The 25,038-nt window shown below is 33.8% G+C and overlaps 1 protein-coding gene across 1 annotated transcript; it reads right to left on the bottom strand.

Moving 5' to 3' along the window:
* Positions 1-13,793: 13,793 nt before the first annotated feature.
* Positions 13,794-14,682, bottom strand: LOC139874826 (uncharacterized mitochondrial protein AtMg00810-like). Its single transcript, XM_071862220.1, has 2 exons — positions 14,548-14,682; positions 13,794-14,462 (listed from the first exon to the last, which is right to left on the bottom strand). The coding sequence occupies exons 1-2, from the start codon at positions 14,680-14,682 to the stop codon at positions 13,794-13,796; spliced, it is 804 nt and encodes a 267-aa protein (XP_071718321.1).
* Positions 14,683-25,038: the final 10,356 nt, after the last annotated feature.

Here is a 25,038-nt window from a genome sequence, read left to right as displayed (position 1 = left end):
GTTTCTGGACGTATGAATTACGTGTCTTTATTGCCTTTGCTGAACGACTTGTGTACTAGCTAGAATTATCTTCACAACTATCTTGAATCAAAGTTATTGTGTGCTATATTTCATGCTTTATGTAAAATAAGCGGTATTGTAAGTTTGTAAAATATTGTATAAAAGTTTGAACGCGAAATATTATTATAATCAGTTTTTCATATAGAATTGTAGTAGTTGAATTATATATTAGCTACTAAGTATAAAATGCTAATATGAAGAAAAAGCTTTTATAAATGAGTTCATATTATGCTACGAAATACTATTAACTACTCTTAATATTCTGTATGATTAACTTGTTCCATTTGAATATTTTGAAGGAAATGGCACCGACTACTCGACACACCGTGAATATGAATGAAGAGGAATTCCGTACTTTTCTAACTTCAAACATAGCCACAGTACAGGCTGCGCTACATACCAACAATAACCTTGGATCTAGCAGTACAGGAAATCGTGTAGGATGCACCTACAAAGAATTCATTGCCTGCAAACCTTTAGAATTTTATGGAACCGAAGGACCGATCGGATTGAAACGGTGGACCGAGAAGGTCGAATCGGTGTTTGCCATAAGTAAGTGTACTGAAGAGGACAAAGTGAAGTACGCTACACATACCTTTACAGGTTCTGCATTAACATGGTAGAATACCTATCTAGAGCAAGTAGGACAAGATGATGCGTACGCACTACCGTGGTTAGCATTCAAGCACTTGATGAACGAGAAGTACCGTCCCAGAACCGAGGTCAATAAGCTCAAGACAGAACTTAGAGGGTTACGAACCCAAGGATTTGATATTACCACGTACGAAAGACGATTCACAGAATTGTGCCTATTGTGTCCGGGAGCGTTCGAAGATGAGGAAGAGAAGATCGACGCGTTTGTGAAAGGATTACCGGAAAGAATCCAAGAAGATATAAGTTCACACGAGCCCGCCTCCATACAACAGGCATGTAGAATGGCTCACAAACTAGTGAACCAGATTGAGAAAAGAATTAAAGAACAGACGGCTGAAGAGGCCAATGTGAAGCAAGTCAAAAGAAAGTGGGAGGAAAACGGTGATAAGAATCACCAATACAACAACAACAGCAATTACAACAATAATCGCAACAATTATCCCAACAATCGCAACATCAATCGCAACTACAACAAATGGCCCAACAATAACAACAACAACAACAACAATAACAACAACAGCAACAGCAACTACAACAATCATCCCAACAACAATAACAACCGCAACAACAAAAATCAGAAGCAGCTATGCCAAAGGTGTGAAAAGTATCACTCGGGGTTCTGCACCAAATTTTGCAACAAGTGTAAAAGAAATGGTCATAGAGCGGCGAAGTGTGAGGTCTACAGACCAGGGGTTAACAGAACGAAAGGAACAAATGGTGTCGGAACGAGTAATGGCGGAGCAAGTAGTGTCGGAGCAAGTTATGCCAATGTAGTTTGTTATAAATGTGGAAAACCGGGCCACATTATTAGAAATTACCCAAACCAAGAGAACACGAATGGACAAGGCCGCGGAAGAGTTTTCAATATTAATGCGGCAGAGGCACAGGAAGACCCGGAGCTTGTTACGGGTACGTTTCTTATTGACAATAAATCTGCTTACGTTTTATTTGATTCTGGTGCGGATAGAAGCTATATGAGTAGAGATTTTTGTGCTAAATTAAGTTGTCCATTGACGCCGTTGGATAGTAAATTTTTACTCGAATTAGCAAATGGTAAATTAATTTCAGCAGATAATATATGTCGGAATCGAGAAATTAAACTGGTTAGCGAAACATTTAAGATTGACTTGATACCAGTAGAGTTAGGGAGTTTTGATGTAATAGTTGGCATGGACTGGCTGAAGAAGGTGAAAGCAGAGATCGTATGTTATAAAAATGCAATTCGCATTGTACGAGAAGAAGGAGAACCCTTAATGGTGTACGGAGAAAAGGGCAACACGAAGCTACATCTTATTAGTAATTTGAAGGCACAAAAACTAATAAGAAAAGGTTGCTATGCTGTTATAGCACACGTCGAGAAAGTACAAACTGAAGAAAAGAGCATCAATGATGTTCCCGTCGCAAAAGAATTTCCCGATGTATTTCCAAAAGAATTACCGGGATTACCCCCACATCGATCCGATGAATTTCAAATAGATCTTGTACCAGGAGCTGCACCAATAGCTCGTGCTCCTTACAGACTCGCACCCAGCGAGATGAAAGAACTGCAAAGCCAATTACAAGAACTTTTAGAGCGTGGTTTCATTCGACCAAGCACATCACCGTGGGGAGCTCCTGTTTTGTTTGTCAAGAAGAAAGATGGTACATTCAGGTTGTGTATTGACTACCGAGAGTTGAACAAACTTACCATCAAGAACCGCTACCCACTACCGAGAATCGACGACTTATTTGATCAACTACAAGGCTCGTCTGTTTATTCAAAGATTGACTTACGTTCCGGGTATCATCAAATGCGGGTGAAAGAAGATGATATTCCAAAGACTGCTTTCAGAACACGTTACGGTCATTACGAGTTTATGGTCATGCCGTTTGGTTTAACTAATGCACCAGCTGTGTTCATGGACCTTATGAACCGAGTGTGTGGACCATACCTTGACAAGTTTGTCATTGTTTTCATTGATGACATACTTATTTACTCAAAGAATGACCAAGAACACGGTGAACATTTGAGAAAGGTGTTAGAAGTATTGAGGAAGGAAGAATTGTACGCTAAATTTTCAAAGTGTGCATTTTGGTTGGAAGAAGTTCAATTCCTCGGTCACATAGTGAACAAAAAAGGTATTAAGGTGGATCCGGCAAAGATAGAAACTGTAGAAAAGTGGGAAACCCCGAAAACTCCGAAACACATACGCTAGTTTTTAGGACTAGCTGGTTACTACAGAAGGTTCATCCAAGACTTTTCCAGAATAGCAAAACCCTTGACTGCATTAACGCATAAAGGGAAGAAATTTGAATGGAAGGATGAACAAGAGAAAGCGTTTCAGTTATTGAAGAAAAAGCTAACTACGGCACCGATATTGTCATTGCCTGAAGGGAATAATGATTTTGTGATTTATTGTGACGCATCAAAGCAAGGTCTCGGTTGTGTATTAATGCAACGAATGAAGGTGATTGCTTATGCGTCTAGACAATTAAAGATTCACGAGCAAAATTGTACGACGCATGATTTGGAATTAGGCGCGGTTGTTTTTGCATTAAAGACTTGGAGGCACTACTTATATGGGGTCAAAAGTATTATATATACCGACCACAAAAGTCTTCAACACATATTTAATCAGAAACAACTGAATATGAGGAAGCGTAGGTAGATTGAATTGTTGAATGATTACAACTTTGAGATTCGTTACCACCCGGGGAAGGCAAATGTGGTAGCCGACGCCTTGAGCAGGAAGGACAGAGAACCCATTCGAGTAAAATCTATGAATATAATGATTCACAATAACCTTACTACTCAAATAAAGGAGGCGCAACAAGGAGTTTTAAAAGAGGAAAATTTAAAGGATGAAATACCCAAAGGATCGGAGAAGCATCTTAATATTCAGGAAGACGGAACCCGGTATAGGGCTGAAAGGATTTGGGTACCAAAATTTGGAGATATGAGAGAAATGGTACTTAGAGAAGCTCATAAAACCAGATATTCAATACATCCTGGAACGGGGAAGATGTACAAGGATCTCAAGAAACATTTTTGGTGGCCGGGTATGAAAGTCGATGTTGCTAAATACGTAGGAGAATGTTTGACGTGTTCTAAGGTCAAAGCTGAGCATCAGAAACCATCAGGTCTACTTCAACAACCCGAAATCCCGGAATGGAAATGGGAAAACATTACCATGGATTTCATCACTAAATTGCCAAGGACTGCAAGTGGTTTTGATACTATTTGGGTAATAGTTGATCGTCTCACCAAATCAGCACACTTCCTGCCAATAAGAGAAGATGACAAGATGGAGAAGTTAGCACGACTGTATTTAAAGGAAGTCGTCTCCAGACATGGAATACCAATCTCTATTATCTCTGATAGGGATGGCAGATTTATTTCAAGATTCTGGCAGACATTACAACAAGCATTAGGAACTCGTCTAGACATGAGTACTGCCTATCATCCACAAACTGATGGGCAGAACGAAAGGACGATACAAACGCTTGAAGACATGCTACGAGCATGTGTTATTGATTTCGGAAACAGTTGGGATCGACATCTACCGTTAGCAGAATTTTCCTACAACAACAGCTACCATTCAAGCATTGAGATGGCGCCGTTTGAAGCACTTTATGGTAGAAAGTGCAGGTCTCCGATTTGTTGGAATGAAGTGGGGGATAGACAGATTACGGGTCCGGAGATAATACAAGAAACTACCGAGAAGATCATCCAAATTCAACAACGGTTGAAAACCGCCCAAAGTCGACAAAAGAGCTACGCTGACATTAAAAGAAAAGATATAGAATTTGAAATTGGAGAGATGGTCATGCTTAAAGTTGCACCTTGGAAAGGCGTTGTTCGATTTGGTAAACGAGGGAAATTAAATCCAAGGTATATTGGACCATTCAAGATTATTGATCGTGTCGGACCAGTAGCTTACCGACTTGAGTTACCTCAACAACTCACGGCTGTACATAACACTTTCCACGTCTCGAATTTGAAGAAATGTTTTGCTAAAGAAGATCTCACTATTCCATTAGATGAAATCCAAATCAACGAAAAACTTCAATTTATCGAAGAACCCGTCGAAATAATGGATCGTGAGGTTAAAAGACTTAAGCAAAACAAGATACCAATTGTTAAGGTTCGATGGAATGCTCGTAGAGGACCCGAGTTCACCTGGGAACGAGAAGATCGGATGAAGAAGAAATACCCGCACTTATTTCCAGAAGATACGTCAACACCTCCTACTGCTTGAAATTTCGGGACGAAATTTATTTAACGGGTAGGTACTGTAGTGACCCGAATTTTTCCATGTTTATATATATATATATATTATGAAATTAATATTTACATGATTAAGTGTTTCCAACATATTAAGCAATCAAACTTGTTAAGACTTGATTAATTGAAATAGGTTTCATATAGACAATTGACCACCCAAGTTGACCGGTGATTCACGAACGTTAAAACTTGTAAAAACTATATGATGACATATATATGGTTATATATATAGTTAACATGATATTATGATAAGTAAACATATCATTAAGTATATTAATAATGAACTACATATGTAAAAACAAGACTACTAACTTAATTATTTTGAAACGAGACATATATGTAACGATTATCGTTGTAACGACATTTAATGTATATATATCATATTAAGAGATATTCGTACATCATAATATCATGATAATATAATAATTTAAAATCTCATTTGATATTATAAACATTGGGTTAACAACATTTAACAAGATCGTTAACCTAAAGGTTTCAAAACAACACTTACATGTAACGGCTAACGATGACTTAACGACTAAGTTAAAATGTATATACATGTAGTGTTTTAATATGTATTCATACACTTTTGAAAGACTTCAAGACACTTATCAAAATACTTCTACTTAACAAAAATGCTTACAATTACATCCTCGTTCAGTTTCATCAACAATTCTACTCGTATGCATCCGTATTCGTACTCGTACAATACACAGCTTTTAGATGTATGTACTATTGGTATATACACTCCAATGATCAGCTCTTAGCAGACCATGTGAGTCACCTAACACATGTGGGAATCATAATTTGGCAACTAGCATGAAATATCTCATAAAATTACAAAAATATGAGTAATCATTCATGACTTATTTACATGAAAACAAAATTACATATCCTTTATATCTAATCCATACACCAACGACCAAAAACACCTACAAACACTTTCATTCTTAAATTTTCTTCATCTAATTGATATCTCTCAAGTTCTATCTTCAAGTTCTAAGTGTTCTTCATAAATTCCAAAAGTTCTAGTTTCATAAAATCAAGAATACTTTCAAGTTTGCTAGCTCACTTCCAATCTTGTAAGGTGATCATCCAACCTCAAGAAATCTTTGTTTCTTACAGTAGGTTATCATTCTAATACAAGGTAATAATCATATTCAAACTTTGGTTCAATTTCTATAACTATAACACTCTTATTTCAAGTGATGATCTTACTTGAACTTGTTTTCGTGTCATGATTCTGCTTCAAGAACTTCGAGCCATCCAAGGATCCGTTGAAGCTAGATCTATTTTTCTCTTTTCCAGTAGGTTTATCCAAGGAACTTAAGGTAGTAATGATGTTCATTACATCATTCGATTCATACATAAAAAGCTATCATATTCGAAGTGGTAAAATAGTAATCACTAGAACATAGTTTAGTTAATTCTAAACTTGTTCGCAAATAAAGTTAATCCTTCTAACTACACTTTTAAAATCAACTATACACATGATCTATATCTATATGATATGCTAACTTAATGATTTAAAACTCGGAAACACGATAAACACCATAAAACCGGATTTACGCCGTCGTAGTTACAACCGGGGGCTGTTTTGGTTTGGATAATTAAAACTATGAAAAACTTTGATTTAAAAGCTATACTTCTGGGAAAATGATTTTTCTTATGAATATGAAACCATATCCAAAAATCATGGTTAAACTCAAAGTGAAAGTATGTTTTTCAAAACAGTCATCAAGATGTCGTTCTTTTGACGGAAATGACTACCTCTTTCAAAAACGACTTGTAACTTGTATTTCTGACTATAAAACTATACCTTTTCTGTTTAGTTTCATAAAGTCAAGTTCAATACGAAACCGTGGCCGCTTAAATCACTCAAAACGGATAAGAAACGAATAAATGGCGAGCAAAACAAAATTGGTAAAAACTACTCATTTTAGCTACGTGAAAATTGGTAACAAATCTATTCCAACCATAACTTAATCAACTTGTATTGTATATTATATAATCTTGAGATACCATAGACACGTATACAATGTTTTGACCTATCATGTCGACACATCTATATATATTTCGGAACAACCATAGACACTCTATATGTGAATGTTGGAGTTAGCTATACAGGGTTGAGGTTGATTCCAAAATATATATAGTTTGAGTTGTGATCAATACTGAGATACGTATACACCGGGTCTTGGATTGATTCAAGATAATATTTATCAATTTATTTCTGTACATCTAACTGTGGACAACTAGTTGTAGGTTACTAACGAGGACAGCTGACTTAATAAACTTAAAACATCAAAATATATTAAAAGTGTTGTAAATATATTTTGAACATACTTTGATATATATGTATATATTGTTATAGGTTCGTGAATCAACCAGTGACTAAGTCTTACTTCCCGACGAAGTAAAAATCTGTGAAAGTGAGTTATAGTCCCACTTTTAAAATCTAATATTTTTGGGATGAGAATACATGCAGGTTTTATAAATGATTTACAAAATAGACACAAGTACGTGAAACTACATTCTATGGTTGAATTATCGAAATCGAATATGCCCCTTTTTATTAAGTCTGGTAATCTAAGAATTAGGGAACAGACACCCTAATTGACGCGAATCCTAAAGATAGATCTATTGGGCCTAACAAACCCCATCCAAAGTACCGGATGCTTTAGTACTTTGAAATTTATATCATATCCGAAGGGTGTCCCGGAATGATGGGGATATTCTTATATATGCATCTTGTTAATGTCGGTTACTAGGTGTTCACCATATGAATGATTTTTATCTCTATGTATGGGATGTGTATTGAAATATGAAATCTTGTGGTCTATTGTTACGATTTGATATATATAGGTTAAACCTATAACTCACCAACATTTTTGTTGACGTTTAAAGCATGTTTATTCTCAGGTGAATATTAAGAGCTTCCGCTGTTGCATACTAAAATAAGGACAAGATTTGGAGTCCATGTTTGTATGATATTGTGTAAAAACTGCATTCAAGAAACTGATTTCGATGTAACATATTTGTATTGTAAACCATTATGTAATGGTCGTGTGTAAACAGGATATTTTAGATTATCATTATTTGATAATCTACGTAAAGCTTTTTAAACCTTTATTTATGAAATAAAGGTTATGGTTTGTTTTAAAAATGAATGCAGTCTTTGAAAACGTCTCATATAGAGGTCAAAACCTCGCAACGAAATCAATTAATATGGAACGTTTTTAATGAATAAGAACGGGACATTTCAAAGAGCCCCAAAATATAAGAGAAAATATAAAGCCCAATAACAACACGAAGGTTGCAAACCATGGATACTAATACGAATAGCAATATAAAGACACGGTAGAATTAAGAATAGTATCACCCCAAGGTAATAGTAGAAGTAACCAGATTCTTCTGGTGGAAGATTAAAAAGAAGGATGACAGAAATGATAATTAGAAAAATATCAAGGATTAGAACTGGATTAAGCATTTTCACAATCTTTTGGATGTATAAACTAAGAAAGAAAGAATAAGAATGGTGAGAATAATGGAACGGAAGAGCTTAATTGATAATGGAAATATCAGACAGAGTAATCGAGGAAGATCACCGTATTTAATTATAGAGATCTTAAATTCCTTACTCACCGAAGAATCAAATCTTTTTGATTTCGAAGATTTTCTATAAATCCCTTGAATTCCGAAATTCAACCGAGATGACGTCAAAAGTTAAGACGCACCTTATTTTCTAAATTCAACCATGACTACTCAAAAGTTATAATGAAATTTTCCTTTCTCATTTCACTCTTTTACGATAGCTTCATTCGTTTTCTTCGAATAATCGAATTATTTTATCTGTATTATTCAATAATGATAAAACTCTATTTATCAGCTTATATTTGTCAGGAAAACATATTTATTGTTAGCCATGATGACCTCACTCAAATTTCGGGACGAAATTTCTTTAACGGGTAGGTACTGTGATGACCCTGGAATTTCCGACCAAATTTAAACTTAATCTTTATATGATTTCGATAAGATAAGTAAAGTCTGTAATGTTGGGTCTCTTCAGTTGTGATAACCCAGAAATTTCCGATCAAATTCAAACTTTAATCTTAATATTATCTCGACATGATAAGCAAAGTCTGTAAAGTTGAGTCTCAATGTTTTTGAACTGTTTTAATATATTCGTTTAACCTTTGACCATTCCCGACGATTCACGAACAATTGATTGAAAATAAAAATGCATATATAAATATATACAAAAGTTATGGATATTGTATGTAAAAAATTATATTAACAAAAGAAAATAACATATCAAGTAAATACATATATAATACTTATAAATATATAAGACAATCATATTTAAAATACAAACACAAATTGTATAATGTATTTATATTAAAATGAATAAATAATATTCAACATATGTTATATTTGTACAACTATAATATGTACTATTAATATGTTAAATATAATTATACATTAAAAATATGATTTGTTAAATTAATGTCACTACTATTATTTTTATTATTATTATTAATGTTAATATTAATATTAATATTTATATCATTAATATTATTATTTCTAATACAAGATATAAATATATATGTATATATATATATATATATATATATATATATATATATATGAAATTGGATATGAATAAGTTGGTATACATAAATTGATATGTTGTTATTATTATTATTACTATTATTGTTATTATTGATGATATTAGTGTAATTAGTATTATTAATATTAACAATATTATTGTATTATATATGGTAAATGATATCATTATCATTAGAAATATTATTATTACTATTATATTATTATAAATTTGTATTATTATTATTATGTATATTATATTAAGAGCATTTAATATTATAGTTATATTTATATTAATTAAAATCTATAAAGATAAATATGTAAAGATATATACATATATAGTGATATATAGATATAAATAGATATATATATAAATGTATTTATTAGAAAACCAGTATTTTTATTCATTATTATTATTATTATTATTTAATAATTATTATTTATGTAATTATTATTAATACTAATATATTTATATTAATTATGTAATATATAAAGAATAATCGTACGAATTAGATTTCAAGGATCCATCGAACTGTATTGAAATTTTGTTGTGGTCTTCAATATGTTACATGTTTATATCAAATTCCCAATACAATCCAAAATTCAGTACAAGCTATATCGTTCTTTATTTCTTTTATTATTATTCTGTGTACGATCGATTCTTCAGTCAATGAATCTTGCTATAAAAAAAGAGCTACACTGAGTTATTACTTCAATTAATTAACATTACATCCTCAATATCAATTATTAAATTTTACAGCTTTTAATTATCAAATTAAATAAAAAAAATAGGAATTGAGTCAGGTACTGCTCTGTTCGTCTATTTTTCTATCAAGTCTCAAATTCGAACTAAATTGCAAAATGTGTAAATGCTATGTTGTTAGAAATCTTTTGTTTAAACTGCTCGCAAAGTTTTAAACCCCAATAATTTGTATCGAGCAAGAATTTTAGAGTCAAAGAATTAAGTTTAAAAAGTCAAATGTGCTGTTTATGAAGAAATTCGAAATCGTTATGAGGTTTTATGATCAATTGATGATCCAAAAACTTCATAGAGGTGATTTGAAACATATTTGATGTTATAAGTTTGGGCTAAAACATTACAGAAATCAAAATCAAAGTATGAGTTCATACGTGTTTATTTTTTTTTCTTTTTCTTCTGTTCCAGCATTTGTTTTTAAATATTTTATGTTTTAATTAATTTGGTTAATCACTAATGCTTTATGTAATTAATTCAAATCCTAATTTAATATATTTAAGAGTTAGTAATCTTAAATGGATCCCTGGGTCTGAATTCGATGAAGAAGAAGAAGAAACCAGATTGAATTTAAATATGGGTTATAAAAATAAAAAGAGTAGAATAAAACAGAAAGAAGTGGCTGGAGCCGTGGTTAAAGGGATATGTTGGGTATCGTGAGGTCTCGGGTTCGAGTCCCGTTGGTGCATTCTCTTTTTAGGGTATATCCCTACTTCTCATTTACATTATTATTATTATTATTATTATTATTATTATTATTATTATTATTATTATTATTATTATTATTATTATTATTATTATTATTATTATTATTATTATTATTATTATTATTATTATTAATGTTAGTATTAATTATTGATAATATTAGTTGTATTATAATTATCATTCTCATTATAGTTACTAACATAAGTTTTAGTTATCAGATATTATTATTATCATTACAAATATAAATATTATTAATATTATTGTTATTACAAAAATTGTATCAATAAATGTATTAGTATTAATTAGTATTATTATTAATATTCTCATTAGTAATAAGATTATTATTATTATTATTATTATTATTATTATTATTATTATTATTATTATAAATAAGTGATAAGTAGTATTATCAAAAATTATTATTTCCATTATCATTATCATTACTAGTATTATTATTATTAAATTTATAATCATTATTCTCATTAGTAGTAAAATGAATATTTTATAATTTTATTAATAAAGTATGAATATTATTATTATGATTAGGTTTACGAATTAAGGTTATAGAAACTTTAATCCTAAGTTTATAAAGTTAACACGAAGATTACGAATATAGAAAGCTTGGAGATAAATAGTATTATGAAAATGATACAAAATTATTATGATTATCATTTATATTAATATTAGTACCATCTCTATAATTATTAGTAGTATCATTATTAACAATATCATTATTATTATTAACATTATCATTTTAATAAAGTTATTATTAGTATTAATATTATTTTTAGTAAATCATTAATATCAAACCTATAATTTTTAAACAGATAAATATTTTGTATATAAAACAAACTTATTACATATACTACAATTATATTAATAAGCCATATAATTATATATACAACATATTAACATTACTTATATAAAAATTTATATACAATAAATTAGATATTTTCCAGATATAGACAAATTAATATAACTATATAAATAATAATCATCCTCAAATATATATACAAACTAAATACATAATATATGAAGTAATAAGATATGAGATTGTTCGATTACGAATATATATTTTAATATATATATAAATGATATAGGTTCGTGAATCCGAGGCCAACCCTGCATTGTTCAATATCGTTATATGTATTTTTACTACAAAATACATTGGGTGAGTTTCATTTGCTCCCTTTTTAAATACTTTTGCTATATATATTTTTGGGACTGAGAATACATGCGCTGCTTTTATAAATGTTTTACGAAATAGACACAAGTAATCGAAAACTACATTATATGGTTGGATGCGAATATAAATGTTTTATATGGTTAGACACAAGTAATCGCTGCTTTTATAAATGTTTTATACATGCGCTGCTTCAAGTCTGGTAACCTAAGAATTTAGGAAAATGGCCCCTGATTGACGCGAATCCTAAAGATAGATCTATGGACCTTGACAAGTCCCATTCGGGGTACGAATGCTTTAGTACTTCGAGATTATTATACAAACAAGAGGTTCTGTTTTGGGGATATTCTATGCATTAAGTTAACGTCGGTTACCAGGTGTTCAATTCATATGAATGATTATTTTTGTCTCTGTGCATGGGACGTATATTTATGAGAAATGAAAATCTCGTGGTCTATTAAAATGTTAAAAATGATTATTTATGTTAAACTAATGAACTCACCAACCTTTTGGTTGACACTTTAAAGCATGTTTATTCTCAGGTATGAAAGAAGTCTTCCGCTGTTCAATTGCTCATTTTAAAGATATTACTTGGAGTCATTCATGACATATTTCAAAAGACGTTGCATTCTAGTCGTTGAGTTCATCAAGATTATTATCAAGTCAATTATAGTTAGATATATTATAAAATGATATGCATGTCGTCAACTTTCTATGTAATGAAAGATTGTCTTTTCAAAAACAAATGCAATGTTTGTAAAATGTATCATATAGAGGTCAAGTACCTCGCAATGAAATCAACTGTTGTGAATCGTTTATAATCGATATGGACTTTGTCCGGATAGATTAGGACGGGTCCTTTCAGTCTTGACCTTTCTTTCGATATAATTTTACCGCTAGTAGAAAATGTTGATTCAGAAGCTACCTTCGAAGCATGGCCGGATAATAAGTCTCGAGCCATAGCAGATAAAACTGGAAATTGAACTCCCATTTCTTTTCACCAAGCCAATTATCAAAGTTTGCAAACTCTGTAAGAGTTTAATTGTCGATGTTTATTGATTTGGCCAATAGCCTATTTATACAGATACAAACCTACAGGCATATTTTTCAAATATGGAATAAATATGCATAATCACCAATCTATGGAAACTATAATCTCTACAGCTAATGATACATGTATGGTCAACTAATATTAATGTGTATGTTGGTGTGTACAGCTATGATATAATCGTGTAGTATATATGTCTAATATAGCCCCTCAGGCTAAGCTGGAGGTGGACGAATGCTTAGACTGTCTCTAAAATCTTCAAACAAAATACGAGGTAGCCCGTTAGTGAAAATGTCCGTAATCTAATAACGAGTGGGAACGTGAAGAATGCGTATGTGGCCCCGAGCAACTTTCTCACAGACAAAATGAATATCCATTTCGATATGTTTGGTACGTTGATGCTGGACAAGATTTTCGAATAGAAAAATGGCACTCACATTATCACAAAAAACCAATGTTGCTTTCGAAAGAGAAACGTGAAGTTCTAATAATAAATTGCAGAGCCAGCAAGATTCGGAGACTACATTTGCAACACCATGTATTCAGCTTCAGCACTAGATCGAGAGACCGTTGGTTGTCGTTTCGAAGACCAAGATATCAGATTATCACCAAAAAATACACAATAACCGGATGTGGATCGGCGTGTGTCTGGGCAACCACCCCAGTCTGCATCAGTGTAAGTGACTAGGGATTGTATTGATGACTTTGTTAGTTGTAACCTAAAAGACAAGGTAACTTGGATATACCGTATGATGCGTTTAAGGGCTTCCATGTGACACTCTTTGGGATCGTGCATGTGCAAGCAAACTTGTTGAACCACATAAGATATGTCGGGCCGAGTAAAAGTTAAGTATTGTAAGGCTCCGGCTAAGCTTCTATATAGAGTAGGGTTCGAGTATGGTTTTCCTTTAGAGGTACTCAGTTTGCCATTGGTGTCAACTGGTGTTTTAACCGGGTTACAATCGACAAGGTCAGCACGTTTAATGATTTCCAATGCATATTTCATTTGATTTAAAAATAACCCTTGGGAATTCCGAGTAACATTAATGCCAAGAAAATAACTTAGATTACCAAGATCCTTCATTGCGAATTCCTTAGCAAGGAGAGACATGATCGATGCACGCAGAGCACGTGATGCTGTGACTAAGATGATGTCGTCAACATAGAGCAATAGATATGCAGTTTCATTCTGGCGTTGATAAATAAACAAGGAGTTGTCAGAACGACTGTGTTGAAATTCAATAGTAGATACAAATGTGCCAAACCTCTCATACCAAGCACGTGGTGCTTGTTTTAACCATATAATGAACGTTTGAGAAGACAAACGTGATCTGGTTTGTGTTGATCTCGAAACCCGTATGGTTGATGCATGTAGATTGTCTCATGAAGGTGGTCGTGTAAGAATGCATTTTTGACATCAAGTTGATTAATTAACCATGATTTTGACAAGGCGATGCTCAAAACGACCCGTATGGTAGCAGGTTTAACCACGGGACTAAACGTTTCGTTGCAATCAATACCAATAGTTTGTGTACGACCATCACCAACTAAACGAGCTTTATAACGCTCTAGTGAACCATCGGATCAAAATTTGTGCCTGAAAATCCACATACTACGTATAATATTCATATCATTAGTCCTAGGTACAAGAATCCAAGTCTTATTTTCCATGATTGCCTGATATTCGTCGGTCATGGCTTTGTTCCAATGAGGATCCGAGATGGCTTCTTTGGGATTCATTAGAATAGGAGATAGAGAGGTGGTGTGGAAGAGATTAAATTAAGTTTTTGGTTTGAAAGTGCCATGCATACTACGAGTGACAACAGATCGAGTAGGTGGTGGTGGTGGTGGTGGTGTTTCGTTTAGTGAGGTAGTAGAATGGGTGTCAGGAATAGAAGTAGGAGACGTATTTTGTGGGGATTGAGAAGAGTTTGTGGAGTTAGAGGGAGTAGTAGGATTTTCGGTATTTGAGAAGGTGGCAGAAGGTGTTGTTGGGCTAATAGGATGTTTAAGTCCATTAGGAGAAGATGGTTCTAAAGATGAAGATGGGCCGAGAGGTGTGTTTGGCCCAGTATGAGATGTAGAGGGGATGTTTTGTGTGATTGGGCTTGCGTGAGGTGGACATTCAGAAGGTGATGGATCATTTGGTGAGGGAAAAACAGAGGGAGTAGTGTTTTGTGTCATAGGAGTATGAGTGAATATTGGATGTAGAGGTTCTTGTAGAAACTTATAGTCAGTAGGTGATGAGGAAGAAGTTTGTGCAAAAGGAAACTGTGTTTCGTCAAACAAAACATGACGGGAGATGAATATTTTCTTGGTTTTGATATCGTAACATTTATATCCACGATGATTTTTTGGATATCCGAGAAAGACACATGGGGTGGATCGAGGTTGAAGTTTATTAATTGTGGTAGATGGGAATAATGGGTAACATAGACACCAAAATATCCGGAGATGATCAAAAGAGGGATTTCTAGAGTATAGCTGTACACACCAACATACAGTTAATATTAGGCGATTCCAGGTTGAAGGATCTTTTGGAATAGCTGAACTATCGGAGGTTGTAGAATCAGAGGATTGGGCTGGGGTGTTGATGTGGTCAATTACATCAAAAGCTGTACAGGTAATCTTAAACAATTATGCCCTTGTTGTGTATTGTGATTTGTTAAGTTCTAATGTAATGGGAATGTGGTTTTTGATGTTTGATACAGTGAAGGCAGGGTGATATTTGTGATCGGCCATGGATATAAGAGATGGAAGATTTGGGTGACGGCTGCAGGAAAAAAAATTGGGGAAGGAAGGATTATTGGCCTGATACCATGTAAGAGTTTAATTGTCGATGTTTATTGATTTGGCCAATAGCCTATTTATACAGATACAAACCTACAGGCATATCTTTCAAATATGGAATAGATATACATAATCACCAATCTATGGAAACTATAATCTCTACAGCTAATGATACATGTATGGTCAACTAATATTAACGTGTATGTTGGTGTGTACAGCTATGATATAATCGTGTAATATATATGTCTAATAAACTCGCTGAGAATTAAAGTTAGTAAAAAGTTTGTAGTGATATATTGTCCAAATTCACTTGTTGGGGTCGATGTTCGTTGACGCTTGCTAGTGTCTTTGATTAAGCCATTACAAAGGTTTATATTAAAATCGCGGGTCATTCAAGACATTCCTACTTAGATAGAGTCACCATATTTTTGTTGCATAAGTTGCAAATAATTTTTCAGTTTTGGTTAGATATAAATACTTGCTTGTTTATATAGCTGGGCTCATCGTCATCTATTCCGTTGGCGATGCCTAAATTTTGTATTATTCTTGATATTAAAAGTCTTACGCCTCCATCGTTTGAGCATGGATTAATTAAGTGTAGCGGAACAAGTAAAAATATAAGGTAAAATACTAAATATCTTGTAAGTTTCTTGTTTATAACTTTAACCATTCCTTTAAACACTGGAGTAGATGAGTTTTCAAATTCAGATAATTTTCAGTCAAAGAAAAAAGTTGGTTTATAACTAATGTGCTAATTGGGTAGTAACATGGGCGGAACTTAATGGGGGGGGGGGGGGGGGGGGGGGGGGGGGCTGTGGCCACCCTTATAATTTGGGGAAATAGTAAAAAATTAGTGATATTTTAAGATTAAGTTTATAGTTTTATCTTTTTGGCCGAGCAACATAACATATATTCTCCACAAATTTAATGGCAAGTAAAAATAGTTTCTTGGGCAGATAAAAAGAATTTCAATCAATCAACTAATATTTCGGGATTCATTAGTTGTTTTAATTAAAGGCGTTTAAAGTTGGTTGTTGTTGTGGTATAATTTCAAATATCATGCATGTAGAATTCACCAAGGGGTGTTTCCTTATAATTTTTATGAAAACGTCTATAGTTCATTTGACGTTCATTGTTCAAATTATATATTGTTACTAATAAATTCCTAAAAATTATTTCCAAAATATCAAATACTTTTAATGTGGTTTGCACGGATAAATTTATAACATGATGAGTAACACAATGATAATGTGAAAAAGCACAATCTAAAATTGATTTTATACGAAATTATAATAAATGTATATCACTCAGATTACTGGAGGAATTATCTAGTAAAATTCGATAAACTTTATCGTCAAAATTATATTTATTTAAAGTTTCATTAAAAAATTTTCTTAGATAAGATCTCATATGAAGATAACCATACAGCTTAGAAGCAAATGTCCGTTTTATTAATAACCAAAATTCGAGATTAATCCAATGACCCGTAAGGGCGAGATAATAAGTTGTTGTACCATGTGGTGCAATCTAAATATCACACGTTATAAAATAACATATTTATAGTTTCAAATCCTTCAATAATTTCATTTTAGCAATTTTTCATAATTTTAAAGCATTGCATCTAAGAGTAGTATGACTTACTTCTTGATACCGCGGTTGTAGACCCTTTTTGATAATATCCGTAAGCTTTTCATTGTTGAAGTGGTTGACTGGAAACAATTAATGAAAAACTTTGTAAAACCTTCTCCAAGCGCATCATTATCATATGTAAAAATTCGAATATCCAAACCAATGGTAGCTTGTGATGTATCTTGACTCACCACTGTACAAGAACCGTGGATTTGAGATTTAAATGTAGAATTAGATCTGGCGTTAAGGAACATCAAATATCTCTTGCAACGAGACTTTTCCACCCTGAACCGAAAGCTTATGAGTGGGAATGACAATGGATCAGATATGGATTGGGCGATGCCATATTCACATTCATATCATTTAAACTTTTTAATCAATATCCATATCCATCTAATTTTAAATCATCCATCCATATCCATATCTATTGGATTAAGCATGCTAATAGATGTTTTTTTTTGTTTTTTGAACAACCAACTTCATTAAAACACAACGAACTATACTAGCAAGGAGCTAGTATAGACCCGCAAACCACATTACAACGGCTTACAGCGCCAATCGTTCCAATTAACAATCTTTTTACCTCTACTTCTATACCAATTAAAAGAAAAAAGACATACCGAATCAAACAAAATACATCGTTTTAACGGACTTTGATGAAATAACTGACTATTCCTGAAGCTCCATAAGTGCCAAACTGTAGAAGCAACAATGACATACAATCTGACCTTTGTATCCTCGCACTCTCGCCAATCTTCATACCAAGCTATCTAGTCAGTCCATTCGGAAAAAAGGGCAACGACATCTCGATCCAAATACGAATTCTTCTCCATAAATCGGACGCCACTTCACATTCGAACATAACGTGATGAATTGATTCAATTGCAATGTCACAAGATACGCACCTTATTGATTGAATTTCCATTCCACGACGCTAGAGATTAAGTCGAGTGGGAAGCTAATCTAACGCCAACCTCCATAAAAATACATTAATCTTCCGCGGTATTTGTTTTATCCACATCGTGTATAAACTTGATGAAGGAAGTACCTGATCGTCAACAAATGCTCTAGTACCACTTACTGAGTATCCATTGTCAACCGATAGAGACCCGATAGAGACCATATCCAAGAATCAATATCATCACCCAAAACCAAGTTGCCAATTTTCGACACCAGCTCATGAACAGATGCTTCATTACGTGAACCTATACCTTCTCGATTCCAAGCCCATTACCACGACCCATTAATAAACTTTCAGCGATTGTGCACTCTTGATTACTCTCTAGCCGAAATAATCTACCTAATCCGTCTTTTAACGTGCCATCACCTAATCAATTATCTTTCCAATAACGGACGTTAGAACCGTTACCAATCTTCATTCGCAGCACGTTTAAAGGGACTGCACCTGAATTTTTAGCCTTAAAAAAAGCTGTTAAAATTGACGACCAAATACCATTCACTGTCGGGTTTGTTTGCAGCCCACCCGACTCCCAATGAATAGCTTTAATGACTTTTGCCCATAAAGAATAAGGTTTGGATACAAATCTCCAAATCCATTTAAACATGAGCCCAAGATTAAATGCTCGCAAACTAACAACACCAAGGCCGCCTTTATCATGGGAAGCCAACACTAGCTCCCACCGTACCCAATGCATCTTCGATATGTCGCTTGTACCACCCCAGAAAAAATGAGCTCTTAATTTCTCTAAGTCATTAATAACGAGATCGGGACACCTAAATAACAATAGATAGTAGATGCCTAAGCTTCCCAACACCGCCTTCACAAGCGTTAAACGTCCTCCGATTGAGAGTAAATTGGCTTTCCAACAAGATAAACGTTTAACAAACCGATCTCTAAGAGGGTTCCAAGACGAAATTCTCTTCATGTTAGCACCCATAGGTAGGCCTAAGTAAGTAAATGGAAACGTACCTTTGAAACACCCAAGTTCGAGAACATAATCCATATAAATTTCTTCCATTTCATACAATGCTAAGTAGTGTTCAAATTTGTACGGTTAAAAATACTTGTTATTAATCGTTTATATAACTAAAAACTATAAATTTACTAATTTGTACAACTAAATATCAAAAGATGCAGGGTCGTCCCATTAATTTTAAGGGCCCTATTCGAAAAATAAAAGTGGGTCTTTTGTATACAAAATTTTTTCTTATATAACATAATACTAAGCTTCGACATCTAAGTATTGGAGCATGAATTGGATTACAGAGTATTCGACATTGATTATGTATCTTATTCTTCGATTTTTCTATTTTTTAATTAACAAATTGACCAAAATATGTAAAAATGAGCCTATATATGTAATGTTAGGATATTTTTTAGGGGCCCTTACAGATGTTGGGCCCTGTGCGGCCGCATGGCTTGCACGCCTCAATATCCGGCCCTGAAAAGATGACTTATTAAAATTGAGAAACATCGATGGTAAGTTCATTGCTCATTTCGTTAGTTACATCGAATCACATCAAAACCTTAAAAGTAAGATATATGTACCTAATGAAATAAACCAATGTAATTTTATGAAGAAATATATATCTTTTAAGAAAGTAAGTACGTATATATATTTATCGGGTTAACACCATATAATTGATGTCTATTTTAGTAATATATATATATATATATATATATATATATATATATATATATATATATATATATATATATATATATATATATATATATATATATTTTGAAAGGCAAGTAAGATTTTTATAAAGATAAAAGAAGCACACGAATTACACTAGCAAGCAGCTAGAAAGACACAGACCGCACAAAACACATACGAGACCACACACAAACTCACGAATAAAACTCACAAAACAAAACAAAGCTCGAACACTAAAGCGATATTAGCACGAAGACACTAAAAACACCCGACGACAAGTAAAGGAGACTATGAATCCGAATCTGATGGCGCGCAGGAGGAACAACATGAGCAACAACCAACTTCATCATCGTCCTCATCCGAATCTTTCATCACGTTCTCGATAAAATATCTTTCATGCCAACGAAAATTTTCCCGACGTCATCTACGCTTCATATTTCTCCTACCCCAAACGTGTTTAATGAAATGACTTTTAATCAATGAATGAATTTTTCTCTCCTTAACACGAAAACGAGCAACCGTGGTCACGTCCTGCAATTCGACACAACCCCTTTTGTTTAAACAAGGATCACCCACGTCACGTTCATCTGAACCTAGGCCCAACCCATTTGGTGCAAACATGTCCTCACTAGAATGGGCATGCCCATTTGGGGTGTTATGCTCAAGCCCAGATTGTAATTGGATTTTCGTTGGGACTTGAAGAAAAGAAAGAGACTCAAGCGTGCAGTCAGTACTCTCGAAACAACCACTATCGATACCTACAAAGTCGTCTTTGGAAATCACAACATCCACTCTCGGCCCTTGTGTTTCACACATCGGCGGATCAACATCTAAGATAATTTCCGGTGAGGACTCAACCGAAAATTCATCAGACTCATCGGACGAAACCTGGGTATCGAATTGACCGGCCGGGATGAACTCACCATCTTCAAAATCATCGGTATTGAATTGACCGTCCGGGATGAACTCACCATCTTCAAAATCATTCTTTCCATCTGCAAATTCAAAATTAAGTGATCCATCTCTAGATTTTTCCATGTTACCTGCATCACAGGTTCCAAAATTCACTCCCTCACTTGACAAAATATTATCTCCCACGCAGGTGTCATTGTCAGGTTCTAATTTGGACTGAGATTTACTGAAGCTGTCAAAAGAGTTTTTTACATCGTCTCCGGTAGCAGCAGCAAAACCGATTTGATTCACTTCAACCAATGACCAAGCAAATCGATCTTTGTTAAAACTAAAAACGAGATTGTGATTGTTCACCGATTCAGGTAGATTGATTTTGATATATCTACCTCCGACCTTTATCTCGATACGATTATTCACAGGAATTTGAACCACCTTGGTTTCATGGATAGAACCGGTAAGCGAATCAACAAAGCTTTTTCCTTCCCATTTTGTTGGATTGGACAGCCCATGGCTCCAAGGAGCAGGTGGAAAGTTATCATACCCATCCACATTCAGTTTTTTCTCACGATCCATACTCGATGAACGATTAATTATATTTCTTTCCAAGGCCTTGTAAGCTCGAATCCACCTCCCATTACTTGTATGGAGTTCAAAGTTTTTGTGAAAGAATCGACATCAATAATGCCATCAAAACGAACATAACCGAAACATTGACCGCTCGACAATCTCTTCCGTGGAAAAAACACGTCTTTAAGAGTACCGTACTTCTCGAAGACGTTCCGGCAATCTACTCGAGACCATGAACCCGGGAAGTTGAAGATCAAAAACGATGTTACTCGATTATCGCACGACGTTGAACACGAATAGCCATTTGGCTTCGACATGCCGATCAAAACATCCTCAGCCAGTAGACTGGCCGACGAAAATGATGTTGTCGGATGTGGGAGTAATATATATTTGTAAGCTAAGTGATTGGTTGAAGGTTGTCGGAGTTAATGGTTGCTGGAGAATATTAAACTTTTGTAGATGAAGCTGAAATGAATGTAGAAATTGAATATTAAATCTAAACGGAGAACAGCAGGTGGAATTTTTTGGATGGTGGTGTATGGTGGAACACGGTAGAGGTTCAAAAAAGGTGAAAAAAATTCAAATTAAAGTGGCTTTTGGGTTTACATCGGAAGGAGAGTTGAGAGAAAATTTTATGCAAGTTGAAATAAAGGGCCACTTTTTGAATGGGTAACTTATATATATATATATATATATATATATATATATATATATATATATATATATATATATATATATATATATATATATATATATATATATGGGTGAAAGCGGGTTCTTCTATGAATACAAATTTTCGTCCATATTCGATCCACTAATCTCATCATCCTTATGCATCGGATCCGATGTTAGATCGTCCATATAAGCTTTTAGTGGATCAGATCTGGATATCCATCAGATCGGATCATTCATCACTACTTGTGAGTGATCCATTATATTATTTATAGCAAAGAAAGATATCATTGAGTATACAAAGATACATATTAGAGAGATTATAGAGATATATGAGAACGTTGTATTTTCAACTGAAACCAATAACATATATTAATACAAAATTTGTGGGGGTAATATGATCCAATAAACTCAAAAAATACAAAAAACGTAATAAACAACTATTTTTATCACTTGACTGTTCAACCCCTAAAAAATCGATTTTTAACTCGTTTGCTTAAAAATCGGTTATTAATAAAAAAAACCAGTCTAACTGATTGGAATTTTTAAAAATCAACTGATTTTGTTTATAACTAGTTGAAGATTACACGCTTCATGATGAAGATGAGGTCGTAGCTACAAGTGGGTTGATTCTCCGGAGGAGAATGGTTTTAGTGCGGTTGGTAGGTAATATCTGAAGGTTCTTGTGTAGGTATTTATCGTGAGTGGTATGATAAAACGTAGAAACTTCGAGCCCCGTTGAAATATCTGAAGGTTCTTGGTTCCAAGGTTAATGTTGGTGGTAAGGACTCGATCCCAAAAAAGAATAAAGAGGTGGTCGATGGCTCGATTTGTTTAATGATAACTTGGAGGAGTTTTATTTCGGTGATGAAATGCGAAGTTTGCTTAAAGATGATCTTGCTGATGTCCGTGTAGATGGTATTTCAGTTGGGGTTAAGGTTATGTGTTTGGATTCTCAAAGGTTTGAGGATATCTCGATCAGCTATTTGATAAGAATCTTTCTAAGATTTCATTGGATAACAAAACTATTCGTTGCGGGATGAAGGTGGTATTGTGTGGCCTCGAGTGCTCCACGTGGTTTCTATATAGAAGCGGTGTTGGGTCCTCCCTGATATTGGGTAAGCTTATTGGGTCGTCTTCGTTTGGGTCGCATAAATCATATTCATATATGTCTCGAACGGAAAGTTAAACTTGCGGGATAAAGTCGAAGGTAAAGTCTCTAAATCGGGTACGAAAGGTAGGAAGGGGTCTTGATGTGGTGGTTTTGGTGGATTGTTCGATTCGCTTTGTCTTTTTAGCAAATAAATGAAATTAGTTGTGGTTTTTGTTGTAGGTGGTGTTGTTAGATTGTTTGTTTATGTTAGGATAGCTTGTTTTACGTTTGTTGTGTTGCTTGTTTGTTGATGGTGTTGCCTCTTGGTTCCGTTTTTTATTTTTTGCCTCGTCCTGGCTCGTGCATGGAGTAGTTAGTTTAGGTGTGGTTTAGTTGGCTTTGTATTTGCGCTCTATGTCCGAGGCGTGAAAGAGTTCCTATATTTTTGTTTCTTGTATTAGGGATTTTCATCTCTTGATGAATGGTCCTTCGTGTATAATATTATTATTGTTATTGTTAATTTAGATGAGAAAAGATATCAATAATTAACAATTAAAATCGTTTTCCTCTCTTTTCCTCACCCTTAAGTTTGCCCAAAATAAAATACCTCAATAATGTTAAGAATATATATAAGTGAAATTGGTTAAAATTCCCTATTTCCGGATATCATTAACAATATGCCCTAAAAAAAATGGAAATTGCAACATATGCCCCCTGTCCACGCATCATGCAACACACATCATGCGTGGTTGATCGTGCGTGATGCGTGGACACAAACTACTTTGGGTAAACTGGCACGTTCATATCAAACTAGCATGTTGTTAATAGATATGCACTAGTAATGTGATGACCCGTCTAAATCCACTTGGACGAATACATCATTCATTGATTTTATAGTGAGGTTTTGACCTCTATATGATACGTTTTGTAAACATTGCATTCTTTTGAAAAGGCACGCCATAAATGAATATATAAATCCAAGGTTTTCGACGTCTCATGATTTCTACGTATAGACAATCACCGTATATAATAGTTTACAATACTACATCCGTTGGCAACGCAGTCAAAATAAAATATATGGTGATGATTTTGTGAATGCAAAGTTTTCTTGAATAAAGAATGTAGGACTCCATGCACATAGCTTGTATAACGTATAAGCAAACATCGAAAGACTTCTAATAACCTGAGAATAAACATGCTTAAAAGTGTCAACACAAACGTTGGTGAGTTCATAGTTTTAATGTTGCACATATTCTGTATATAAAGGTGGATCACAAGTTTTCAGTTGTTTCATCCAGAAACGTTTATCAAAATATTCTACAAGATTGAGCACCCTGGTAAATAAACTTTAACGTATATATAATAAGTACCCCTGTTTTAACATACATGCAACCAACATGTACTATACACGCAATCCAACGTGTACTAAACTCAAATAGTATACGTCTGTTTTATAGTTCAGGCTAGGGTTTCTATACCTG

This window comes from Rutidosis leptorrhynchoides, chromosome 11 (genome assembly GCF_046630445.1).
Source record: "Rutidosis leptorrhynchoides isolate AG116_Rl617_1_P2 chromosome 11, CSIRO_AGI_Rlap_v1, whole genome shotgun sequence".
Taxonomy (NCBI): domain Eukaryota; kingdom Viridiplantae; phylum Streptophyta; class Magnoliopsida; order Asterales; family Asteraceae; genus Rutidosis; species Rutidosis leptorrhynchoides.
This window is presented reverse-complemented; position numbering and strand designations above follow the sequence as displayed.